Consider the following 21,826-nt stretch of genomic DNA (forward strand, 5'->3'; position numbering starts at 1 on the left):
AGTGTTTCTATTTAAATAGAAGCACACCTCTCCTCTGCTTAATCATTGTCCGGGTCCTATGCCTTGGTTTCACACCGTGGCTTTCAGCGTGCAAGCCGGGCGGCTGGCTTTCAGCTCACATCCTGACCAGTTTGAAGAGCTGTCACCTGTTTTACATAAGTCAGCTCTAACAAAGCCAAGTTCCTTCTGGCCTGTGGGTCTGGCTTGGACTCCTAGTCCAATTCCCAGTGGAGCTCAGGCTGCAGCCTTTCCCATCGGGGGGGACGACTACTGGGATTTCACCGCCTACGTTCACAAAACCCACAGGAATTCAGTATCTTGTGAGCTGTATCTCCCTGTCAAGCTTGGTTTAAATCAGACAGCAGTAGCAGTATTTGTGTCCTGGCTGGACCTCAAACCAACTTACTGAGTTGACGTTCCCAAGCTCTTGTTTGAAGGAAGCAACATTGATCTGAGACGCAGCCCACGGGGGATGTGCCGTCGCAATTGCCATTTAACAAGCTCATAGCTGGCAAAAGAAGGGACTAAAATGAAGTGATGCATTGCGAGCAGAGGGATGCTCCCACTTGCTATTTGGATCAGAGGCCACCACAATTAGTGCCCACCCCAGAAGGCAGGGAGCACGGTGGTTAGCAGGAGGGCTAGGATAACCTCCTTGCTATCCCAGCCTTTCTCCACGGGCTCATTACTAGGAAACCTTATTTTTTTGGAGCCAGATCCCGTGACCTCCCCTCTCCACCCTGCCTGCGAAAGCGGAGCAGCTAGGCAGAGCCTTTGCAGCCTCCTGGCACCAGTCACTCAACCCTGAAATTGTACTGCAGGGCTTCTCCCCCTCTCATTTTCTATCTAACCACAGAACATTTCTCCATCCAACTATCCCCACGGTGTATCACTCCACTCTCTGCCTTCCCTGGCCCTTCTGCTGCGAGAGATGGGATTGCCGTTCGCCGCTAAATCTTTAAATAGATGAAATATCACATGGAAAGCAGGTAAAATGCAGGCACGTGCAAAATCCTGCCCAACTAAGGTACTGAATTATCTCTGCTTGCCATGGACCACGTACTGCCATGGACCCCAGGGTCTGCACGGACATCAGCTGCCTGACAACCAGCGCATGTAATATTGTACCATCAGTCATTTCTTCACACCTCCTTTTCCCCAGGAGTCTCCCACAAGGATCCCTTGATGTGCTTCCCCAAACTACCATCCTTTTTCGGTAAATAAAACCTGCGCGAAAGTGCAGGAGGGCTTTTTGCTCAGGAAGAAGCAGCCCATGCTTTCACTTCTTGGGGGACATGGTGATTTTGTCCCCCCAAGACCACAAGCCCCTCGGGGATGGTGGCATTCTCCACCGCTCACAGCTTTCCAGCACCCCACGTCGTAGCGTGGGTCGGGACAGCAGCACAAGGGAGTCAGCTCCCCCCTGTGCTACCCTCTCACACAAGTTGAAGAATTAATTTGTACAGCGGTCGCGGGGTTTTCTTTTCGACCACCTGTGCTGCGGCTGACAGTGAGACGGTTTTTCCAGTGTGAAATTAATTTCCAGGTCCATTTCACACAGAATTTCAAGGCCAATATTAGGATCACACTGTTTGTTTAGGAATTTATGAGTGAAGGAGGCTGGAGTGGAATCTGAGGAAAGTTAAGGAATTGCTTGCTTTTTCTCCTTCTGTAGAAGAAAAGTGCTGAAAGAGCAGCTGCTTTCTTTTTTTTCCTTTAGAAATATAGAAGTACTGCGTTTCAAATTGCGTCTTTGTAAGGTGATAGTCCATATGGAGGGTGAAGCAAATGTGTGTAAAGATGGTGGGAAGGGCAGGAGCTGGGCACACGTTTGTAGCACATGCCCAATTCATGCGGCACCCCTCATCGGGCATCTGCCAGCTCGTGTTTACAGGTGGGTCCAGCTGTGCTACCCCTGGACCTGGCATCCCCAGCTGGGCCAGGGTAACAGGGACTAGATAGCCAGAGCCACGGCATCGTGATAACATGCAGCCAGAAGGATCAAGGTGTGAGCTCCAAAAAGCCTCACGGGACCACCCCAAACAGACCTGGCTGAAGCCCTGAAGCTCTGCCCTTTGCAGACCCGCAGAGCAGCCCGTTTGCAAAATGCATCGTCTTCCTTTGTAGCCCAAGTTGGAAGCGGGCAGGACATGTCCCCTGCTAAGGACACTGAGAGCGCCCAGTGGCCCCTGGCTGAGCTTGTTATATCCAGAAGGGGCTAATGAGGGTGAAAAAAATCCTTCGTACCAACTCTCTGAGCAGCTGGAGGTGCTTTTCACTGGCTTTTGAAACAGCCCTCGGTGTAATTTCCTACTGATGGGGAATGTTAGTAAATTCACAGGCGGTTTGGTGATGATTGCTACAGGCAATCTTGAGCAAGAGCAGTTACAGAGCGAGGGAGGCAACTTTGGGAGCCGGGTCCTTTGCTCGCCGGGGGATGACTACTCTGAGTCACTTCATGCCACGCACCAAAAGCATCTTTCTCTTAGCTTTGAGCCCTACCTTACCAGCCAGGTTCCCCCCCCCCCCCCCCCCCCCCCCCCGTTTTTCTTTCCTTCTCAGCAGAGTAAAAGGTGCCATCTACAGGCACAGCATCCGCACGACAGCCCCCTGCATCTCCCCTGCCCAGGCCAGGCTGGACGTGCCCTCCTGTCGCATGCCACCACGCTCTTTGCTGTGTCACCCCCCTGCAGTGCGGTCCCCGAGCTGCGTGTCTGGGTTGCCCACTTTTGGGGGGGTTAGGGACTACCCAGAGCTCTGTGCCAAGTAGAAGATGACCTCCCTCTTGGCCAGCTCTTGAGCGTCCCTGTGTGTAAGCTTGATGGTAACCCAGGGGAGCAGCAGGACACAAACACAAGGGAAGGTGGTTGCCTGATAAATTCTCCTCTATGTGACTAGAGGACAGTGAAGGGGGACTCCTGACCAGCTGGAGTGAGGGTGTGGGCAAAGGAACACAGGCTTGGTGTGGAGGTACTTGCACTTTGGCTGTGAAGAGCTGTTTAAGGTCAAAAATGAGGCTAAGCAGGTCTCCGAGGTGCTGCACTTCAAATGGGAGTCACGTCCTCAAGATGAAGATCCAATGGGCCAACCGCCCATGGCTGTTGAAGCTCCCAAGGTTGCCCCCAGTAGAGGTGCAGAAGAGCTCTACCCACCTCGCCAAGCCGAGAGCTCACCAGGGCGGCAGAGAAAAGGTGATGCCAAAGAGCAGAGCTAACACCAGGCACACGCGCTCGCTCCTCATATGCAGCCGCAAGCCTGGAGCTTGCTCCCGCTTTAAAGCCCCTTCTCAAACCCAAGCCTTCTGCTTCATATTAAAAGCATTTGTCAAGGCAGATGCTCCATCCTGTGCTGTTGGGTACCCGAAGCTGTGCAGCGCAGAGCGAGGCGGGGTTACAAATTCTGGAATCGAAGCTGAGCTGGGGGGTTGTGTGTGTGCACCCCATCCATCAGCAAGCGGGGATGGCAGAGGGAGCAGACCCGCTGGCTCACTCAGCTTTGCCCAGCCTGCTATGGGCACGCTGGAGTTCGTGCTCAGCCAGCCCCAGATATCTACCCCCCTGCCATGGCGTGATAAATTAGGAGGAAAACTTTCTCAGCTCAGTTTGTTCTCACAGTGCCGTCCAACAGAGCACAAGCCTGTCTAATCAGAAGCTACAGTCCTTCACCATCTGTTTAGAGCCTAATTACAAATGCAGAAAAATAATGTGCTTTACAATTGCACCAGTAAATGCTGTAAATGATTTAAATGCATGCATATGTTCCCTGCAGAATTCAGCATGCATCTGCGACTTCTCCTCACATTAGGCACACAAATCAAGGGAAAAAATACCCAGATCTGACGAACAGCATGTCCCTAGGATGGTGATTTTTATCCCTTTTTTTCCCCCTGCTGGAATGGCAAACAGGGCTTTTTTGTAACAATCCATTCAACAGCGTTTTCTTCGCTTCCATTTTAAAAACTGTTTATCACCGTCGTGTAAATATAGTACAAATTACTCCATAAAACATGTAAAAGGAGAACAGCAGCCGGGCAAGCCTGCAGCTGGCTGGCGAGGTTTCAAAGCTGAGATTTCTTTTCTCTCTGGGGCGCCCGTGGAGGGGCAGGATCAGCTCAGCTCATCTGCTGGGGACCACAGCCCTCCCCGAGCCCCTTCTGAAGAAGACGACCGCCAGTGTTTCGAGCCCTTGGCTCCTCTGGCGTGGCCCTTTTCAGGAGGATGCTCGCCAGAGGCACGCCGCAAAGCCACAGAGGTTGGCAAGCTTCACCGCCACATGCACAAGCATGAGCAAAGGGGAAAAAGGGCCGAAATACCTTGAAATGGGTCTTTTCCATGGCTGCAGAGGGCGAGGTGGCAGCGTTTTGGAGGGGCAGGGGTCAGAGAGCATCACCCCGTCTGTAGTGGGGTGATGAGTCTCCGCACACTGCCTGAGCTCATGGGGCCACGCAGAACAAGGCGCTGCCCAGAAACCCTGCTGCCCATACAAATGAAGCTGCCACAGGGCAGTAATTAAGAGCGAGGTCATGCACCCTGGCCCCTGGCTGGCCATGGGGACCACCAGAGCTCGTTAGGAGCTTTGTCAGGATGCCGGGGACAGGCACAGATGCAGACGCACAGGGACGCTCTGTGCTGCTGGGCGGACACCCTGCCGGGTACCACGTACCACCACCCTTGCAGCCCCTGCTCCCACCATCGAGCCACCAAAGGCAATCCCACTTCAGCTGTGCAGGCTTTTGTCCCACAGTGCATCCCAGCGAAACCCTGAAAGGATGAGTCCTACCCCAAAACACGTACAACGGAGCAGCCGAGAGGCAGCACAGCTTCTCTTCGGTCGCCACAAAGGCAATGCTGAAGGGTCGCGAGGTGGTTTCAAAGATGCTTCCACCTCCCAAGGGGTAATAGCGCTGCACCAAAGCCTCTGTAATGCAACGGCTGGTATCACAGATGGAGAGGTTGCAGCATTTCTACCCTGTGGGGCACTCCAGCAAGTGGTGACAGGCTAGACAAGGTTTTGGAGATCAGAAAGAGGGGCACTCACTTGTGACTGATGGGAGATGAGTATCACTCCATAACAAAAGTTTCCTTTCCTCCTAGAGCGCATTTGTTTTTGCTTTAAAACCCCCAATACCTACATTTAAAGGCTCCAGCTCTGAAGCAAGGAGGAGTAGTTGGCACCACTAAGCTGAAAGAGAGGACAAAAAAAGGTCAGGCATAGGCTCAGTTACTCTCCTTTGAGCAGAAGCTGAAACAGATGCATCTCCTCCGCTTTCTGCCCTTTCATCCAACCCCCTCCTGCTCCCTGCGCCATCCTGTCTTGCTGGTGTTGCTTTGCCAGTTCACAGCTTTCGTCTCCCCTCAGCCAGTTGGATTTAACACCAAAGGCCATTTGAGAAGCCAGCGTGGGGCAGGCGCAGCATCCCGACCACGCCAGGCTGCCAGCCCTCCGCAGAGCTGGGGGAATGCGGGGGCTCTCCATCCTCCCAACTGCTCTGCCAGCGATGCTGGCCCCGAGTGTTGGGCAAACAGCGGCTTTGCCACTTGGATTTGGGTGCCTTGGCCCTTTGCCACTTGGCAAGGGATTCGCGCACATCTTTGATTTAGTTTCACTTTGTGGGCCCACCCTCATGAATTTTGCAAGCGCCTGCATCGCTCATTTTATGCCCACTGGTGAGAGAAGGCCAAGCCCTGCAGAGAGCACATGGTCCTTCCCCCACTGGCCAGCTCACAACCTGCTTCCCTCAGCTGAAAGATGGTGAAAACATTTACAACCCTGCTAGTCTCTCTTAAACAGCTCAGGGGATGGTGTTAATTAAAGAGATAGAAATCTGGCAATGCCATTTTGGACAGGTGAGGAAGACCCATGGACCCAGCTCAGCTCCAAGCCCTGCCCAGACCCAAGATCTTCCTCTGGACCTCAGGTGTCCCAGGTCCAAACAAAGACCTGGGGAGCAACTCCCTCTTGTAAACCTCTTTGAGATGTAGAAGTCTTATTTCCTGGCTAAATACCATGAAGTAGGTTTTGACCCCTGCAGCATTTCTGCTGGCTGTCCCACCTTGACTCTTGAACTGGAAACTGGGGTCAGTGGCTGCACTCCTTATCAAAGATACATTATTTAAAACCATTAAGAAATAAACCATGGTTGCATTTCCACTAACACGTCTGAAAAACAGCTCCACATGGCAGACACAGCATCCTTTGTTCTGCCTTGCAGCCACCGTTTCCCTTGTCATTCTGCATTTTCTTAGCTTGAGCTCTTCGATATGGCCTACGCAGAGCATCAGATGTGACTTTGTCCAGGCAGTATATGGCAGTAATTACCTCCCTGCCGTTATACGCAACACCCTATAAATTACCCATCCCCTTTTGCAGGGGGATCACCCACAGGCTCATGGCTCAGGCTACCCGTCAGCATCCATCCCCATACCGCAGCACTCCCACCAGCTTTATACTCAGACCTCGTTCTTGCCCAATTCGAACCGGTATTGATTTTTCCCCTCATTTCTCTAACTTTCCTTAGCTGAATACCATCAAAGACAAAGGATAAATTCCCTTTTTGCCTGCTTCCCCTGCAGATGCAGTAAGTACACTCTCCACACCTATCTGCAGGTCATTTGGAGATATTAAATTACAATAACCAGGCTCTCAAAGCAATTCTCTCAGGGGTCCTTCACCCAGCCCTTGTCAGTAATTTCTCTGAGTTTACAATCCAAGCTGGGAGAGAAGGATGACAAGAAGGAAAAATGCAAACTAAAAGTGCATGCATCGGTGCATCTCCAAGAGAAATCACTTCAGACACCAGCAGTTGCACAGTATCAGGAATTAACTTTATTAGCAACAGTACCAGATAATTAAGTTCTGTCTCAAGAGGTATTCGGTCTGTAACATGAGAGAGAAGATCAGCAGAGGTGCAAAGCAGTCAGCAAACGAGCAGAATCTCATCATAACTGGGACCAGGGGAAAATGTATGAGTTGAGAAGAGCAGATCACATGGCAGGCTCTCAAGTGGGAAGCACTAAAGGCCACAAAGGGACGTTTCAGTTGCCAACATGATGTTGGCTTAGGCTTTTCAGCCGCGACCAACTACCGCATTACCCCAAGCAACGTGGAGGCAATGGGAGCACTTACCCTCACGAGCAGCACCCAGCCGGCCAGCCAGCATCGCTACCCTCAGCCCTTGGGCTGCCCTTCAAGCTGAGGTGGACCTTCACCTGGGTCAATGCTGGCTAAAGCAGTCCCTGGCCAAGCGTCAGGGGCTGAAGGGCTGCACACCTACCGAAGTGACAGGATTAAAAGCCCGCATGTGCAAAGTCGGGTGCCGTAAAGCTGCTCCTTGGTACCGCATGCCCTGTAAATTTTCCACTCATGTCTAGATTTTATGTTTAAATAAAAATCAGCGGTAAAGCAAAACTGTGTGTGCATTGCCAACGAGCCCAAACTAAACACTGGGAAGGATTTATATAAAAACCCAACACCCACCAAGCCTACATTTCACTCCATGGCAATAACCGCTGCCAATCCTTGGCATGCTCCCAGCAAAGCCAGGGTGGCCGTGGGTGGAAAGGCACCAGCCCTGCATCCTCCCTCTCTCTAACCACCACAGCCAGCACAGCAAGGAGACGGCCTGGCAACCCAGACCAGCAGCTTCACCGCTACTCGGTCAAGCAGGAGATGCTGAGAGAGCATCCACTAATGATCCAGTCTTAAAGGAAGTATTTTCCATAGATAGCATCCCTGAGGCATCAGCTGTAAGGCCAAGTTATGCCATTGCATCTTTGCTTACCAGTTCACCTCTCCTAGACCATAAATCCACGCAATTTGAGTAAATAAATACAATAATTGTATTTAGTCCAGGCTGCCTTTGCATATGGAAGTTTAAGTGACTTTAAAAGCTGGTCCCCTATGTGTGGGCCATCTTTTTGGGTGTCACAGTAGCTCACTCCTCTGAAAGCATCTGGAGACCATATGCCGCCTGTCTACCTAAATTAATCAGCTTTCTGCTGTGAACATCACATCAGAGCCTCTCTAATACCTCTCCCTGGCTTTTACAGACCTTTCTCAATGCAGACTAAAGGCACCTTAAAAACCTTAGGTTTTTACACACTTAGCATTTTGCTTTCCTTGGGGTTCAGCTGCAGAGAGGTAAGTTAGAGTCCCTGACCGTCACACCGCAGTCAGAGGAGGAGAAATGGTCTCATGTTGGCCACGACATACAGCCCTGGCACTAGTAGCACCATGCTGGGGGCTGGATGATCCCTCAGTTCAGTCTGATCTGGAAAAATTAAAGCAAGCAGGAGTCCAAGTGGAGAGGTTTCCCTTATATATGCTTTTTTGTGGCACAAATGTATGAAATCCCCCCAAAACGGTGCCCTGCTCCCTGGTGTGGCTGCTATCCACTCCCAAAGCTTGCTTGAAGGTGCTCCAGGGCTCAAATCCCCTTGAACTCAACACCACCATCACAGCTTGATGAAGGGCGATTGCCCTGAGACCACCAAAACACTGCAAGGCTAAACTCGCAACAACGAGGAAGCAAAACCCAAGGTGCCGTCAAAAGCCCTGGTTTCAGTCTAAAACCAGCACGGTGGCACCAGCACGCCACTCTTGCCCACTGGCACTGGGGTGCGGGACAGGTTTCCCTCCCCTGAGCTCCCTGGGGAGGATGAGGCTTTTTTTGGTCCGTTTGCTTTGCTCAAGCCAGGGAGTGACAAATGTCACCTCCCAAGCACAGGGGACACCCCTTCCCAGAAGGAGGACTTTCCCCCTGGATGTAACCCTCCCCCCAAGACAGGCAGCCTGCCCCAAAAACGTGGCGTGCCTGGCTTTCTGGGGAAAAAATACCTAAATACCTGACAGCAGCACTGCAAACCGAGGGCATCCCCTCCAGCTGCTCCTCTACACAAGGTGGACAACTAGAACGGAGCAGGCAGACCCCACAGCCAGCCCCAACATGAGGTAAAACGTCATCACCACCCCTGCTGCCTCAGCAAGCTCTTTCGGCACTATCTTGGGGCCGTAGATGATGACCAGTGTCCCCAGGTAGCCGTTGCTCAGCCCCAGCAATGCCGTGAAGACCACCGGGTAGACATCTTGGTTGAAGACCACCGTCCGGATGTGAGCCCGGGGTTGGTAGTTGCTGAGGATGAAGAGAGGGAGGAAGATGGTCCTGAGGAGGACGAGGACAGGCAGCAGCTTGCTCTTGGGGCCAGGCACCTGGATCCATGCAGTGATCTGCCTCCCGCACCAGTCGGCAAAGTTGTACAGGAGGAAACTGGTGAGTGGCGCAAAGTACTTGGTGCTCCACAGGCTTCCCGAAGACTTGCTGACTGACTCAATATTGGAGGAGAGAGAAGGGAAGATGATGATGGAGATGAAGAAGACATAGAAGAGGCAGAAGCCGAGGAGGGCGGTCTTCTGCAGGATGGGGCGGAGTGGGGGGGTGCCAGTGCTTTTTGTGAGGAAGGAGGTATTTGTGGTGCCTCCTGGCTCCGCCTCATCCTCCGTGGAGCTGTCGGGCAGCACAGTGGCCAGAGATGGGCTCTCCTGGCTGCTCATGTAATACCTGGAAAACGAGAAGGAAGGAGATTATTAGCCAAGTGCGCGGAGGGGGGAACCAAAACTGAGATTTGGAGAGAGAGCAGGAAAGAAGTTGGTGATGCAGGGATGTCTGCAGGGATGCAGATGCTGATGCACCCAGCAGAAATGGCTGCAGTGACCCCATCGCACCTCCAGCTCCTGCCTCGTACAAAGAGGTGATCCTCAAGGATGCAGCACCCCCTCTTCCCCACCACAGGGATCCCTTTACACCCTTGGTAGTTCACAGCAGGGGGAACTACGGCATGCAGGCATTTGGGAGGCCAGGTGGTTTCGGGGCTTGCAAGCACCAAGACCACCAATGGGTCACGCACATCAGTGCATGGCATTGCGGATACAGACACCCTACGGGGAACCACCTGGCTGGCTGCTTCCAGATCACAGCTCTCTGCTGACTTCATGCTTCACTTCAAGCCCCTGTGTCAGCACCTCTCTCCCGCCAGGGGAGGCTTGCCAGAAACTCAGGACGCGCCAGGGTGAGCGCCCAGTTTCGGTCTGTGGTTTCGGCCAAAAAATGGGGAAGCACGGCTGGCAGCAGCACAGCGCCGGAGCACGCGGGGTGCGGGGTGGGATGCCGGGGGGTGACAGCGCAGGGACTGCCACAGCAAGCATCTCATGGGTCCCTCCAGCAAGCCCGCTCGGCACAGACAGCGGCAAACCCTCCTGACCCGTGCTTGTAGGATGCCCATGGCAGGCTGGTGCACACACCTGGAGTACTCCAGCCTGGGAAGGAGGAGGTACACCATGATGCAGATGACGATGAAGATGTCGGCAGTGAGGAAGTAGGCCAGGGCACTGTCCGTAACGTCGGCTGCTGCCGCCAGGTCTATCACAGAGGCGATGGCACTGATTGTGCCGCCCATGGCCTGACCTGCATGGGGGACGAGAGAGATGGAGCTCAGCACCCGGGGCACAGGTGAGGGACATCGAGGTGGCAGAGAGCAACCCACAGCACCTCCAGTGAGGAGGGCTTTGATGCAGAGGAGGACCCAGAAACAGCAGCATCCTCTTATTAACACCTCCTGATGTGCCCAAACCCCCCAGGAGAAGCAGCTCACCCCCCTACCTCAGACACCAGTCCCCAAACCCAGCTCAGGGTGCAGCTGCACACACCACCTCATCTCCATGTCCATGCCTCGCTGCAACACAGCTATTTGTGGGGCTGCATGACAGTCCAGGTCCCATCCTTCATCCATTCCAAGACAGCCACAGCACTGCACAAGGGTCAGGACGGGACCCAACCCGCTGGGCTTGCATGTGCCGAGTCCTGCAGAGAAGGTCCAAACCCTGCTCAAAGCCTAAACTGCGCTTTCCACTGGCATACATATAACCACCTCTCTTCTGCACTCCCCCAGATGGGAATTCAAGCCGCCAGCAACAGGTATGCCATCTCAGGGATGCGGTGATTTCCCCCACTGGGCTAAACTCATTAAAACACTCCTGTCTCAGCCCTGGGAAAAATTTCTCCATCTTGATTTTTTCCCCTTCCCCTCTTGGTTTGTCAGCCGTTCCACAGCACATTTATAATGTTATCAAACCTCCAGGGAGCTCATCACTCACGGCTCCCAACATGCCCCTCATCACTCATGGAAATGCGTGGAAAAGCTGAACAGAAAGGAGGAGACAATGCAAAGTTGAAGATTCCTCCAGCTGCAAACAGAGGAGCTGAGGGACGTATCTCCTTCCCCCTTCTCCCTGCGCAGAACAAATAACCAAGTCAAGCCATCGTGCTGGCTGGAGCTGCTCTGCAGGGTGGCCGGCCCCTGGGCAGGGATGGTGACCGCCACTCTCCTCATCCCTGCTGAGCCCTCAGCACTTTGGTTTACGGGTATTTACAGAAACGAGAGTGCCGGCTCATGTGACCGAGCATATTTCTCCTTCAGCAACTTCCCTTTATCTTTAAGGCAAAGTTGTTTCTAAAATAAACCCCATGTGACAAAACGCCAGATGCAGGAGGGAAAGAAAACCAAACACCCAACCACAGAAAACCCAAGAGCATGATCCCACGAGGACGGCGCGGCTGGGGGACACCAACCCGAGATCAGCGCCTGCAAGTTCTTCATGGGGAAGCGGCTGCTCAGGCCGAAGATGCTGCTGGTGAAGATGGTCGAGGCGCTGCTGACAACGACCACGCAGCCGATGGTGAGGGCAAAGAAGTGGGTGGTCCAGGCGGAGGTGTCGACCTTCACCAGCATCGTGATCACTAGGAAGACGGCCAGCATGACGAAGAGGGAGGACAGGATCCGGACACTGGCAGGCACCCTGCAGACAGACAAGGGGAAGGAGAGGCTCCTGCGTTTAAAACTACAATGTAAAGGTGCGATGCAGAGGACACCAACGCTGCAATAAGAATCAAAGAAAATAAATAAAAGTGGGGGGAGACGAGGAATAAGAAGGAATGACTTTTCTCAGAAGCTTTTAGATGTTAACTCTGTGATTTCCACTTTTGCCACCAGTAGGCCTAAGTCTATAAGCCCAACTGAGCTGTAAATACCCATTTCTCCCAGAAATCAGGAGCTATCCCCATCGCTGGAGCAACATACAGCAGCAGTGATAGAGCCTGCCTGGGAAACACAGCAAGCTGGGTGAAAGCAATCCCAGGCACATCACTATGAGCTAATTAGTTGTGAGCATGGAGGTTGCTTATTACCCAGCCAGGAGACTGGATGGGCTGGCCTGGGGGCAGGACGAAGGGGGCAAGGGAGAGAGGCGGGGAGCCAGATGGCAGCCAGGATCTAGAGATTAAGCACACAAACACATTCCTCTTCGCCCACAAATGTGCACGAGTTTGATCTGGGATAAGGAACGGTACAAACAAGGGGAGGCAGCTCTTTCAGATTTAAGTCAAGCTTGCAACAAGACACAGACGGACCATTTCTTAACCCAGTTCAGCAGCTGGTAGGACTAGAGCAAGGTGTTACTCCTGCCTGGATGAGCCCAGCTCTCATCAGCCGGTCCCCTGGTGACAATGATGGCATTTTTAAGAGGAAAGACTGTTTGCCAAGCAATTAACCAAGGAATTTATTTACAGTGGTGTAACTCAAGCCAACTCCAGGCATGGGTGCTGCTGGTAGGGAGCAGGGTGCTTCACCCCACTTCATCTCAGCCAGCTACGATTCAGGCAGGGGTAGATGAGACAATTTCAGCCGCACAGGGAGGCCACACTCATGACGCCCCGTGTGCCTCGTGGCTTCCCCCCAAGGGAAGGGGAGGCTGAGCTGGGAGCCACGGCTGAAGCCAGAGAAAGGCAGGAGCGATGCAGGCAAAGCCAGGGAGAGCTGCGGCTAATGGACCCAGGAACGGAGCAGCACTTACTTGTTGACGAGCAAGAAGTTTCCGATCAGGCACAGCACCGAGGGCACAGTCGAAGCGATGGAGATGTAACTCTCAAAAAAGTCCTGCCAGGAAAAAAAAAATAAAAACAAAGAAAAAAAGGCAGGGGGAGAACAACACATGAATTTCAGGTCCTAAATATGGCACCATACAGCACGCACAGGGAGTTATGATGTGGGTGTCCACCTCATTGCATTGTAGCACATGTTGCAAAGCTGCTCAGGATGAAAGGCAAAGGGAATGGGTGATGGAAACCATCCCAGGGCTGTCTCATCCTGCAACAGCCCTGGGATATTTCAGGAAATTAGGGACATAAAAAATTCAGAAGCAACAATGGTGAAGGAAATACCTGCCTTACTGCTGCGCTGGCCCCGTGGTGCAGCAACCAAAATAAGGACGCCTGAATTTCTCCGGCTGGCTCCAGTGTCCTGGACAAACCCCCTGAACATTTTACCTCCTTGAGCTCCATGAGGGCTGGTTTTTATAAACTGGGACACAAAACATTAATATTACTAGCTAACTGCCTCGAAAGCCCAACCTGTGCATCTCTCTCCACACGGAGCGACCAGGACACCACGCATGAGAATGTGCTCAAGCAAAAGCAGCACAGGCGGGGACACTGGGACATGATTCTCCCTCCTGGTCTCCCTCTCTGCGTGCACAAAACTCATCGAGAAACTATATTGAGACTCAACACACATTTACTCTGGGGACTTGTATATCATCCGAGCAAGTTGGCTGCAGCATCAGTCAATATTCACCAGCCTGCCTCGCACAGAGGTCAGGCTGGGCACGCAGAAAGCAATAACTACAGCAGAGAGAGAGATATTTCTCTGCCAAGATTGCAGCCAAACGCTTACATTTTCAATCCATTTTATGTATTATGCTGTTAAAGTGTGTCTGCTCCATCTCCTCCCCTTGAGGTGCTTAATCCCCTGTTTTTTCTGCGGGAATCTCAGCCAGCAGGTAGGACGATGCTCGCAAAGAGGATGACCTACATATCAACCCTCATCGTGATGGGCTTTCATTTTCTGCAGTTACCTAGCTACAGAGACGGGGCCACATCGCATCCGAGCACAAGGCGGCACTTGGCACGTTTTCTCTGCACGTTACTTTTCTTTTTTCTTTTTTTTTTCTCAGCTTTGCATCATAGTCTTTTAATCAGTTTACAAGCATGTTCATTTATTCTTCCCTATCAGGAGCTTTACCGTAAGCGATGGGAAATCTAATAATCGCTCCTAGAGGGTCCATATAGACAGAGACATAAATGCCTGCACTTAGCATCAGCTTGGCAAAGCGGGAGACTCAAAGCTCTATGGCCATATGATGAATTATAGGAGAAAAGACAAAGCAAAATACAAAGTTGGCTGCTAAAACTAAAGACTTGTTTACCAACCTACTTAAAACAAACCCCCAAACCAGCCTGGGGATATTTAATATACTTCCAAGTTAATTTTCTTTTTCTTTTGGGGAGGAAAAAAGACTTTATAATGCTTTCCACCAAGCAGAAGTGTACTTGAAGTAATTCAGCAGAGATGCTGTGTTTCGAGCACCCCAGGGAACTGTTCATTCATTCCCAGCAAACGTGCTCATACCAGCAGAGGGAAGAGAACCGGAGAAGTATTTAAGAACCTGAGGAGCCTGCACTGCACTGGGAAATTTTACCCTGCCTTACCCACGGCCAGACCCTGCTGGAAAAGAAAAGCCAAGTAGAAGGGTTTCAATTGCTGCTGTTTCTGCGAAAAAGGAAAGCCCTCACGTCACATTTTTAATGCAGCAGCAGAATGGCGAGTGGCAAATTTAATCCATGTCTGGATCATGGGAAAAATATCAGGCTTCATACTCATCTCATCTCTTTGCTCCTGCTCATTAGGTGTTAATCCAGCTCAGATGGTAACTCTTCTCCCTGCGTGGGTATTCCCACCCATCACAGACATGCTTTCAGAGCAAATTTTTGGCTATGCAACACATATTTAATTCTACTCCCTCTCCGCTGAGCCCTCCCTGACCAGCTGGCTTGTCTCCTCTGGGCATCCCTTGCTCGCAAGGGCTGAGCTCCCCATCACTGACATGGTTTTAGAGGAGAAACACAGGCACTGAAAGACTGTCACCCCTTTCCTGGCTGATAATAAATAATAATAATAATCCACAAAGCAAACCTGACACTTTCCTCCCACCTCTGCCTTTTGCAGGGGAAGGTGCCATCCCTCAGCCATGGAGCCAAGGTGTGTAATGGAGGTGTTTGACCCGGTGTTAACTACAGCATCTTCAAACACGCTGCCATGATGCACAGCACACACTCAGTACTTTAAAAAACCCCAAACAAGAACAAAGGATCACGGTGGCAAATTAGTCACTGGCATCAGTCAGCACTGCCTGGAGTTGCTGAGATGCTGTTGCAAAGGGGTTTTTATTCTGCTCCAGCCCGGACTGGGCAGCTGGGCTCCTGCCGGGCTGGAAAAGCAATCCAGGCCCATGGTGGTGGCTGAAGGCACCGGAGCGTTACCTGGAGCACAGGGCATGAAATGAGCAGCAGCGAGCAGGCTGGAGCCAAGAGCAAACTGCCAACTGCAGGCACATCTTTCCGCAGTTGAGCTCTGTTTGCAGGTAAGCCCTTCTGCCGCAGCGCCGTGGCTCGCCATCCCAGGGCAGAAACAGGGCTGACTAGTTTATTTTTGATTAGACTCGACTGCCATGGAAAAAACAGGTTGCTTTTCACCGGATGAAGTAAAAAACATTGTGCCACAGCCATACAGAAAGTGGAGAAACATCTTTTCAACAAAGTAATGGCTGTTCCGACCAGGAGTACAGCCGTGCATGAGTTTTTAGGAAGAAGACACTTAGTGATACGTATTCAACTTGGAAACAGCTTTTTCAAGAACTGCCTTGGATAAGCATGACGTTGAAGCAATGAGGAGTGGGTGGGATGCAGGGAATGTGGGAGGACATCATGCCATGTGGCAGCGGAGCACCCTTCGCCCCCTCTCTGAGTACCCTTGTGTCACACCTGGCTCTGTGTTTACATAAAAATAAAATGTGCCCAAACCACTTGAGCAAGCTTGGCAACAGGAGAAGGACAGGACGCAGCCTCAGCATGCCGACACTTCTTCCAGCCACAAAAAACCACCATTGCTTTGTCAGGGGAGCACAGGGAAATAATCCTGCTGTGGCAGGAGAAGCAAGAGAAGAAGGCTTTTTTGGGGAGAAAAAGAGAGGCCATCAAGCCTGCCGCCCCAAGGCCGGTTCATCAGTCACCCCACGACAAGCTCCTTGTCCCATATGCTGAAAGCCAGATGTTTATCGCTGCAAGGAGATACTCTGGTCACACCTGCCAGATCTTGAAGGAAAAGCAGTAAAGCATCTGGGGGGCTTGAGACTACCACAAGCCATGCGCTCTGGGGCTAGTACTCCTGCAAAGCCCCGCTGCCACCTCCAAATGACATGCTGCACCAGCCAGTGCAAGGGAGAAAATGCCTAAAATGTGTTCGATGCCTCACCACAGAGCCAGAAGTTCAGGGCAATTTATGTCCCAGCCCACAGGGAGTTGTGGCCGAGTCCGGCTGGAAAAGCACAGAGCCCTGCGGGGCTCAGGCGCTCACCAAGCATGAAGTACAAAAAAAATCCACAAACAAGATTTTTACTTTGCACAGTAGAAACTGTCCTATGAAAGGTAGCCTTGCTTATGGAGCAGATTAAGCCAAATTTTTTAAACGCGCCTTAAACCTTAGCACTTCAAATACAGGTTAAAGACAGACCACAAAGTGCTACGCCTTTAATTTTAAGCATCTTTCTTGCTACTATTTCTGCTCCTCAAATAAACCCCTGCCCCAGGTTTGTAGCAGGCAAAACCCCAGAGGACGTTGACTCACCTTCTGGGGAAGTGGAGGGGGAAAAGAGCAAGTAAGGAAGGAAAGCAGCTTTTTTTTCTGCCTTGAAAGCAGCACACTCACCCGCAGATCAGATGCCGGGCCTGCCTGATCCGAGCAGTTTTGCAGCTTGTACATCCAGTAGTGCTTTGCCGTGATGAAAAAATTCCAGGGCAGCAGGGACCCGATGCCCAGGAGGAAAAAAATAATGTAGGCCCCATGTAAGCGGTCGCTTGGCCTTTGCTGGCTGTATCTGTTCACCGACGGCTCCTTGATCAGGGGCTCCTCGTCCGGGGGAAAGCTACTGGCTGCTGGGTGCATGGCGCTGGCACGCTGCAAAAAACAACCACCAAAAAAGATATTATCATGTGAGGGGTGCAAACTGTTGCTTGCAAGCCACTGTGCGCTGGACCCTCCTCCTTTGGCCTGCGATCACCCAGTAAATGCCAGATGAGCGGGCAGAACCCGCTTGGCACGGGGACGGCTGGCTCCCCGAAAGGCGGGGAGCCGAGACACGGTGGGGACAGGCTCCACTGCGGCAGCACCCATGTTTCCATCCATAATTAATAATTAACCCATCCCCTTTGCCTTGCAAAAGCAGGAAACCTCAGCAGGTACAAGGCTCCATAAAAAATTAACAGCTTGTAAACTAATAACGCCACCAGGCTTTGCAGAGCAACCTGTAAACTACTATAACACCAGCAGGCTTTCTAAAATGACTTGTAAACTAACACACCACCACCAGGCTTTGCAGACCGGCTTGTAAACTAATACAACATCATCAAGGCTTTGCAAAAATGACTCATAAACCAGCATAACATCATCGGGCTTTGGACAATGCAAATTGTCCAAAAAAATGGAGCAACGAGGAGTGGGTGGGATGCGGGGAATGTGGGAGGACATCATGCCATGTGGCAGCGGAGCACCCTTCGCCCCCTCTCCGAGTATCCCTGTGTCACACCTGGCTCTGTGTTTACATAAAAATAAAATGTGCCCAAACCACTTGAGCAAGCTTGGCAACAGGAGAAGGACAGGATGCAGCCTCAGCAGATTTGGACAATGCAAATTGTCCAAAAATACTAATGCAGCACCGGCAGGCTTCGCGAAGCGAGTGTAAACTAAGGCGGCAATCCCGGGCTTTGCAAAACGACTCGGAAACGACTTACAGCCCCGTCAGGCTTTGCAAAGCGGCTCGTAAAACCTCGCCCGGCGGCCCCGGGGGAAGGGCCGAGCCAAGCGCAGGGGGAGAGGGAAATGCCGGAAATCGGGCATTTTGCAAAAAGCCTTCCACTTCAGGGGGGGAAGCGCCGCATCCCTCCCCGCATCCCTCCCTCCCTCCCCGCATCCCTCCCCGCCCGCGCCCCCCCGCCGCCGCAGCACTCACGGGGGCACCGCACGGCCTCGCCGCCTCCTTCCCCGCCGCGCCGGGCCGGGCCGGGCCGGGCCGCCCCGCTCCGCCCCGCTCCGCCCCGGGCCGCCCCGCTCCGCCCCGCTCCGCCCCGCCGGGGGTGGCCCCGGCCCCGGCCCCGCGGGCGGAGCGGCGCCGGAGGGAGGGAGGCGAGGGGCGGTGCAGCCCGGCAGCACCCGGGCGCGGCCTCCCCCTCCCCTTTTTTTGACCCTCCACCCCCCTTTTCCCCCCCTCTTTTTTTTTTTTTTAATTATTTACTCCATCTACCTCCAGCTGACCTCTTGCAGGTGCACCGCATGAAGCAGCACCGGGGAGCCCACGGTTTTAAATCAGAAGCGCTCTCTCAAAAATCAGTGTTACTTACGGCCTGGCTTATGGCGTGGGGACAACAAAAGCTTTCCCCAGGCTTGGTTTTTGGTGGAAGTGTGTCATCCGCTACTGAGGATGTGAGGGCTGGGAATGGGGAGCATCTTCTGGAGGATGAGGGACCCCTTGCCAGAGCTGGGACACGAGCTCCTCCTTTACTCGCTTCGCTTCCTGCAATGCCCCAGCAGGATGAATTTCATTGTAAAGTCCTCAATTTCCTCCAAACTGCACTTTAATGCTCACCTTGAGGGCACCATGGGACTATGAAGGAAAACATCATTCACCTTCTTCCTCTCCCCCACTCTTCTTTCCCTTTTACCTTCCCCAAAGATGGGTTTTGCTCCTTGGCACATGGGCAGCCACACAGGAAAATGATAAACTGGTAGGGCCCCAGCTTTTCTGTAACCCTGCTACAATCAGACATGCTTTGCCAATTTGTTTGCACTTGTGTTAGTAATTAGTGGAGTTTTACATCTTATGTTTCCTGTTGCCAGCTGTTTGCCTTTAGCCTTCCCCGTCTCCAATAGCTAAAATAATTATAACCAACGTGGATCTCTTCCTTGCTTTTTCCTCCATTGCACATGTATCCAGCCTTTCTTCATCAAAGCAAAATAGTCTCCATTTTTTGCAGAAGGCCCCACGATGTTCTAGTCTGGTTTTTTTTTCCACGTACAACTGCCTGTGGGATGAATGCAGATGGACCCAGATACCTCATCTCCCAGCAGCACCAGTGCATGCACAGCTGGCCACCGCCTGGGAGCCAGGGCCAGCTGCCACGCATCTCCAGCCTCTCCGAGCCTTCCAGGAGAGCAGATCAGACGGCCTTGGCCACCCAGATGTCAAAATAGCCCAAGACACATGCACGCTCTATTTTTTTTTCCTCTTTTGCGAGCTAACAAGCAGAAGCATGCAACCAATCCACCAGCGATGTGCTGAAAGGCTTTAGAGGAGCACATGGGTTTCTCTCTGGAGGTTTCTCCTTGGGATTTTCATCTGCATTGACATGCCAGGCTGGGAAAGCACCTGAGGAGATGGGACAGCCTATCCGAGTGAGTAACCCATCAGCTCAGAGGGATTCGCCTGATATTTCTGACCTGCTGCTGTCTATCATGTCAAAAAACCCACTGCTGGAGAAGAGCCTCAGATCACATCAGCACAAGGGACCGTGACAGCCGAGCAGGGGAAACAAAGCCAGTCCGCGCTTAACCGAAGCCGTCACGGCCCCTTGAGTCAATATTACTCACACTCGAGAGACCCTCTGCAACACAGACCCCCACAGGGGCTAAGGGCAGATTTTAGGGATACCCCTATGCTCAAAGCAGGGTTGGGGCTGCTTCCCCTCCACCCCAACCCCACATACAGGGCCAGCACTGGTTTGAAAGCAAGATGAGCTGTGCCGGAGCAGAGAGGGTTTCATGGTTATCCCAAAGGAATATGGGGCATCCCATAGCGTGGCTTGCTCTCGCTGCACTGGAGGTGTAGCGGAGCAGGGGACATTTAGGTAATGGTTAAAAGACTGAAATTTGTTAACTGGGACTTACAGAGCAGCTCCCCCACCCCTCGGTACAGCTTGCTGCTGTACGGAGTGGCTCACAGTAAGCGAATTGTAAAATGCAGCAGGACTGGCCCAAAGGAAATTTCCTACACACGCAACGGAAAAGTCAGAGACCCTGATGTGGGTGGCTCCCGTGCTTCTGGGCATCCTCTCTCCAGCAGAATAAATCTGTCAATGCTTAGCGATGGCACGGCAGTCACTTTTGAACCTGTCATGGGGACTGAATTCAATATATCAACTGCAGAGAAGATTTGGGCCAGCTTAATTTTAAGGGGACGAGCAAGCTGAGTATTTCAATAGGCAAATGTCAGATGAGATCAGTCACCAGTTGGTCAAAGCTATCCACAGATTTGGGCCCTTGGAAAGATGGGTTAGTGCAAAAGGTGCCCAGTGAAAGCAACTTGGGAGAGACTGAGGTTAAAGGAATCAAGATGGAAAGAAAAGGTTATCACTGGAGGTGGTCCCAAAGCAAGGGATGGGGCAAGGTGAGGAGACAGGGACTGAGGCAGGGGTTGGAGGACAGAGATGCTTGAGTCATGGATTGCAGCTCCATGCTCCGTTCCCCCCTCCTAAATCAGGCACCCTGGTCCTGGTCCTTGCTGGAAGGGGCGTTGCTTTCTCCAGGGCTGGTGGATATCCCTCAAGGAAGGAAATTAACTGCTTGAGATGGTGGCTTAGCCCACAGAGACACAGCTGTAGTGCTCCTCTCCTGCCTTGTAATCACCCATGCGAGTCCAAAACAAGCCATAAATCAATCTCTGCACCTTACCTCCATTAGGGACTCCGACAGCAACATCTTCCCGCTGCTGGCGCTGGCATTCCTGCAGCATCCAACCCAAAAACAGGTCAGAGGGATGCTGACGGGGATCCCCATGCTGCCGTCGCTGCTTGAGCTGGACCCGAATCCCTGCAGATGCTAAACCCAGCAGGGACTGGTGAGTGATGAACATGAGAGAAGCGAGCAGATTGTTTCTTTTTTTTTTTTTTATTAGACTAGGAAATATAATTTATTGCATAAAAATTAATTTGTTACAATAGGAATGCTAAACTTTATTTACAGTTCTTTAGTTTACAGAATAAACAGATGCAGTTTTAGAGGATGCCACCAGGCCCATCCCCTGGACATATAAATATGGAAACAGATGGCGGAGCAAGAGACGGACACTGCCAGCACAACACGGACCATGGGTCTGCCTTCGCTGAAAAGCCCAGCCAGAGAAACCCCCAGTCGCAGAGGGAGGCACGTTGGGCTCCCAGGAGCTGGCACCCATGGGAGATGGGCGCAGGTGCTCAGAGCACCGGGGTGGGGGGCAAAGCCTGCCTCCCCCCCGCCCCGCTCCGACGCAGGTTCCCTGGTCTGAAAAATGGGGAGAATCCCCCACAAACACGCACCTCGGCGGATCCAGGCAGCTGCTGCCCGCCGAAAGGAAGGGGAAGACAAACGTGGACGGATGGGGATGGAGGCAGAGGCACCCGTGGGCGGGATGGACAGACGGACAGGCACACAGGCCAGTGCAGAGTGATCCGTGAACCAGACACAGCGAGAACGACAGTGAGAGAGATTCAGACGCGACCCAAAAGAAGAGCATCTCGTCTGACAGAGAGCACTGTGGCGCTGAAAAAGGAGCCCTATAAAATGCCAGCAGCTGGTTTGATCCATCAGTTCTTCATTTCTTTCCAAATTTGCTTATTCCCCCTCAGCTCAGAGAT

General features: G+C 52.4%; 1 protein-coding gene across 1 annotated transcript; it reads right to left on the bottom strand.

Moving 5' to 3' along the window:
- Window positions 1-7,575: 7,575 nt before the first annotated feature.
- Window positions 7,576-18,220, bottom strand: SLC29A3 (solute carrier family 29 member 3). Its single transcript, XM_082309140.1, has 6 exons — window positions 18,172-18,220; window positions 16,872-17,120; window positions 12,904-12,986; window positions 11,624-11,850; window positions 10,297-10,459; window positions 7,576-9,556 (listed from the first exon to the last, which is right to left on the bottom strand). Exons 2-6 carry the CDS (start codon window positions 17,106-17,108, stop codon window positions 8,890-8,892), a joined length of 1,377 nt encoding a protein of 458 aa, XP_082165266.1. The 5' UTR covers window positions 17,109-17,120; window positions 18,172-18,220; the 3' UTR covers window positions 7,576-8,889.
- Window positions 18,221-21,826: the final 3,606 nt, after the last annotated feature.

The sequence above is a fragment of the Platalea leucorodia genome, assembly GCF_965183815.1.
Source record: "Platalea leucorodia genome assembly, chromosome: 4".
NCBI lineage: Eukaryota > Metazoa > Chordata > Aves > Pelecaniformes > Threskiornithidae > Platalea > Platalea leucorodia.

Excerpts from the sequence above, each read along its gene's own strand:
- SLC29A3 (XM_082309140.1), bottom strand. The coding sequence starts at position 17,108 with ATGCACCCAGCAGCCAGTAGCTTTCCCCCGGACGAGGAGCCCCTGATC. Across the intron at positions 11,851-12,903 it reads AACTTCTTGCTCGTCAACAA|GGTGCCTGCCAGTGTCCGGA; the intron begins GTAAGTGCTGCT and ends GTCTGTCTGCAG. Across the intron at positions 10,460-11,623 it reads CTTGCAGGCGCTGATCTCGG|GTCAGGCCATGGGCGGCACA; the intron begins GTTGGTGTCCCC and ends TCCCCCATGCAG.